The 3903-nt window shown below is 53.8% G+C and overlaps 1 protein-coding gene across 2 annotated transcripts in view; it reads right to left on the reverse strand.

Moving 5' to 3' along the window:
- Positions 1-3903, reverse strand: part of RUVBL2 (RuvB like AAA ATPase 2) — a 34534-nt gene that overhangs the window by 11664 nt on the left and 18967 nt on the right. For both annotated transcript variants that reach the window (XM_027776450.1, XM_014592303.2), the window contains exons 5-6: positions 1571-1700; positions 1368-1434 (exon numbers count right to left, since the gene is read on the reverse strand). In XM_027776450.1, coding sequence (XP_027632251.1) covers positions 1368-1434; positions 1571-1700 — 197 coding nt within the window. The remainder of the gene's footprint in view (positions 1-1367; positions 1435-1570; positions 1701-3903) is intronic.

Here is a 3903-nt window from a genome sequence, read left to right on the forward strand (position 1 = left end):
AGCAAACAATTACACAATGCCAAAAGCCATGATTGGCTTCCCTTCAAAACCTCACATTCAAAACCATACTCTGATTGGCCACTAGAATCCCTCAGATTTGTATATCTGGCACCTCATGATTGGTCCAAAAGCAACCAATCATAACCCACCTTTTACAACCAATCATGGCCCACCAACAGGTATATAACCATGATCCCTGGCCCACAATTGACAAACGACACAGACGACCCGGAAGACCCTGAAGAGTTGTAACACCACATTGTCTCCAGAAGACCCTGAAGAGTTGTAACACCGCGTCGTCTCTGGATGACCCTGAAGAGCTGTGACACTGTGTTGTCTCCGTGCTGAACCATGCTGCCCATAATAAACTGACGACCCTGAAGACACTGTGTCGTCTCCGTGCTGTAACACTCGGCTGCTCGTCCCGGCTCTCACTCCTTCCCTCAGGAAACCTGTTTGACTGTTCCCCCGGGTCAGGACACATGCCCACGTCCCTGGCATGATTTTCAGGCTGCTAGGTCTAGGACTTGCACCATGGAGTAGGCCATGTGAGATCCAACACCTTAACCACCATGTCACCTGCTGGACTGACTCATAGACTTAAAAAAAAAAAATTTATATAATTATTTGTAATGTTTTTCAAGTCACCCAGTCCAGTACTCAAACCACAATTGGCCAGGTGGGAATCCAGTGCCTTAACCACCGAGCCATGTGTTGGCTCAGGTTTTTTTTTTTTTAAATTGCCAGTGCAGAAGAGAGAGAGAGAGAGAAAGCAACCCCCAGAAGGGCCTGGCTTCACCGCAGTCCCTCCTCCATTTCTCCACCCCATCAGGATCCTGGGCACACGGGCACTGCCTGGTGTTCTTTAGGCCGCCGGGCCAGGGTCTGAGCAGTGGTAGGCCATGTGGGATCCAGCTCTCTATGAACCGCTGTGCCACGGGGTTAGCTCCGACCACATAGCAATTCGCTACACTATGTGCCCACTTTTCACATGTCTATGTACCTGTGTTATTTCTTCAACAAAAAGGTTTAAAAAATCCTCAGCTTAAAAAAGGGAGCAAACCCATCTATGAGGTAAGATGAACAGGAAATGCCTTTTGCCTATACCAAGCTGTATATACCCGCAGAGCGGGTTTTCAAGCCTAACTTAGGAACTGTGACGAACGTCCAGGCCTCCTTGTGTCGTTCCACTGCCAGTTTCACTCGCTCCCAGGGTCCTTCACCAGTGGATCAACCCATGCTATCACACGATGGCGCCAACCTGCAGCAGGGACGTCCATGGATCCTGACCTCACTGTGGACCAACAGCCCCTGCCCGCATCCCTGGAACTGGTGCTGACCTCGCCAGGGCGGCCTCACAGACTCACCGTTCCTGTCGCCGGCCGATCAATCTGGATCTCCACCACCTCCCCCTCGATGATCTCCGTCTCCTCCCTGGACAAAGAGCAAATCTGAGGACAACCCGATACTGGGCCTCGGGGATCACAAATTCCCACAAGGCCTTGGGTGAAGGTGAGCTGGCCAGAGCAGCGAGAGGTCCCAGGCACAGCACTGCCTGGCCCTGGCTTACTTGATGCGAACACCGATGGACCTCCGGAAGGCCTGTGTCAGCGCCTCAGTCTTGCTCATCTCCAGGGAGAAGATCTCGCTGCCAGCGATGGCTGTGAACGGGGTGTCGGGGCCCAGGGCCTGCGCCATGCCTATGGAGGAGGTGGGTAGCTGTAGCACTGAGCCCCTTCCATGGCGAACCAGCTCCTCTCCTACCCTAGGAAGAAGGGTCTAGGCCACGTTGGCCGTAAGGACTTGGATCCAAGATGTGCAGAGCCCTCAGAAGGGGCTGCAGAGAAAGACCCAGTGTCCATGGGCAGAGGGGAAACGTGGGGACAGCAAGGGACAGTAAGCTGTGCCAGGAGACTTGTCCAGAACCCTATATGGCCCAGGGGTGCACCGAGATCTCACCGGGCCTATCTCCCAGCAGCTAAGAGCTACTTACCCTCTGGTCTTAGGGATGGTGAGCAGGGACTGAGAATAGTTGTGAGTCATGGAGCCGAACCACTAAGGTTCGAATCCTGGATCTGCCACTGAGTGCACTTAGTGCTGCATAATCTTGAGACTGGCTCCTGCTCCCCAAGCCAGTCTCCCTGTCCATCAGGATGGGAACTGAACATGTGCTGGCACAGTGCCGCCCTGCCAGGAGTGATGACGGGGCAGGCAGTCATGCACGATGTTCAGCCAGACCTCGTCACATGGCCGGGGCATCCTGCACTCCCTCTAAGCGCTGAGCTCTCCCTCCAGTCCTCAGGGCTCTGCCCAGCGGGGCTGATCCTCATAGATGGATGGAGCAACCCCTCCTGACCAGCACGAGGCGGAACTCTTCTCAGCTCCCCTTCCAGAGGGACTGAGGCATCCTCACTGCAGGCCCTGGGGCTGGGTTTGCCCCCTGCATCCCGGCATTCTCCAGTTACCCTTGTCCCAGAGCTCAGCGAGGAACTGCTGAGGACATGCCAGCAGACGAGCACTGCGCTGACCCTGTGGGATGCCCAGAACCTTCTCTGCCACGCCGACTGGACTAAGAGCTTCTCCAAAGGCCAGCGCCAGGAGACGGGAGATGAGGAAAGGTGAAAGAATGGGAGAAAGGCGTGAGCCTTGCCCGGCTCTCCTGCAGTCTGCTCAGGAGATGCCCAGACACCAGCTGGACACGGCGCAAGGAAGCCCACTCCAGGGCACCTCTCCTGGACACGGCCTCGCCCTCCCCATGGGACAGGAGCCCCCGCTGGCCTGTGCTCCCTCTTCACAGCACACTCTGGGGGAGCATGGGTACGAATGCTTCCCCCAGACTGGGAGCTCCTTGATGTCTAGGTCCTGGTCTCACTCATCCACATGTCCCAGGGTCAGATCCAAGGCCTAGAACACCAGGGCACTGGTTTATCTGCCTGGGCCCACAGTCTGAGCACAGAAGTGGGAGTGAGTGGGAAGAAAGGTTGGTCAAGGAAATCGTTGATGAGGCAGAAGCCTGAGAAGGGCTTTGAAGGATGGATAGGAGTTCAAGTTGGAAAAGGGGCAGTGACAAATAAAAAGATCATAAAATGGGACCAGCAGGTAACATGGTGGTTAAGGCGCTGGGCACTCCCACATGGCTGACCACAGTTTAAGTCCTAAACGTGGTGGCTTGCTCTCCCTCTCTCTACCTCTGTCTCTCTCTCTCTCTCTGGTCAAATTAAAATAAATGAACGAACAAATAAAATTAAATAAGTAGTTCTAAAAAAAAAATCGTAAACTGCTAGAGGATGCAAGCGTCTACTGGTTAGCAATGCCCATTTCTCTCTTCCCCTTAGTTACAGACCCTCATTTTGTTCAGGCAGCAATGGCCCAAATCATTGGGTCGCCAAAAAAGTCAGGACATATTATCTATGTTTTTCTATGCCAAAAATGCACCATGACTTTTCCAATGGCCCAGTGGATAATAGTACTCACATCCAGCCCCTCTTGCAGCAGAAGGGGATCACATCGCTAAGCTGTGCTCAGTGAGACAAGAGCAAAACTAGAGATTTCCAAGACAGCTGCTTAAAGGGAGTGAACTCGGGCCAGCAGGGGGTGTGTGGTCAAGGCGGCCAGGTCCTACACAGCTGACTACATGGTAGCTTGAAAATCATGCTAGATACGTGCACAGGTATGCCCAAAACCCTCAAAGGAGGAAGAAATAGAGAAGGGACTATGACATGACCATGTCTCACCTCCACGCCCCCTCCAGTGAGCACATGTGCCCTCTGGCAAATTAAACAAAACAGGGAACTGGGAACCAGCAGTTAGCGTAATGGCTATGTCGCTGGACTCCCACATAGTTGACCGCGGTTCGTGTCCCGGACCCGGTGGCTTAAAACTCACGCCGGGCGCGTGTGCGTG

This window comes from Tupaia chinensis, unplaced genomic scaffold (assembly GCF_000334495.1).
Source record: "Tupaia chinensis unplaced genomic scaffold, TupChi_1.0 Scaffold000673_1, whole genome shotgun sequence".
Taxonomy (NCBI): domain Eukaryota; kingdom Metazoa; phylum Chordata; class Mammalia; order Scandentia; family Tupaiidae; genus Tupaia; species Tupaia belangeri.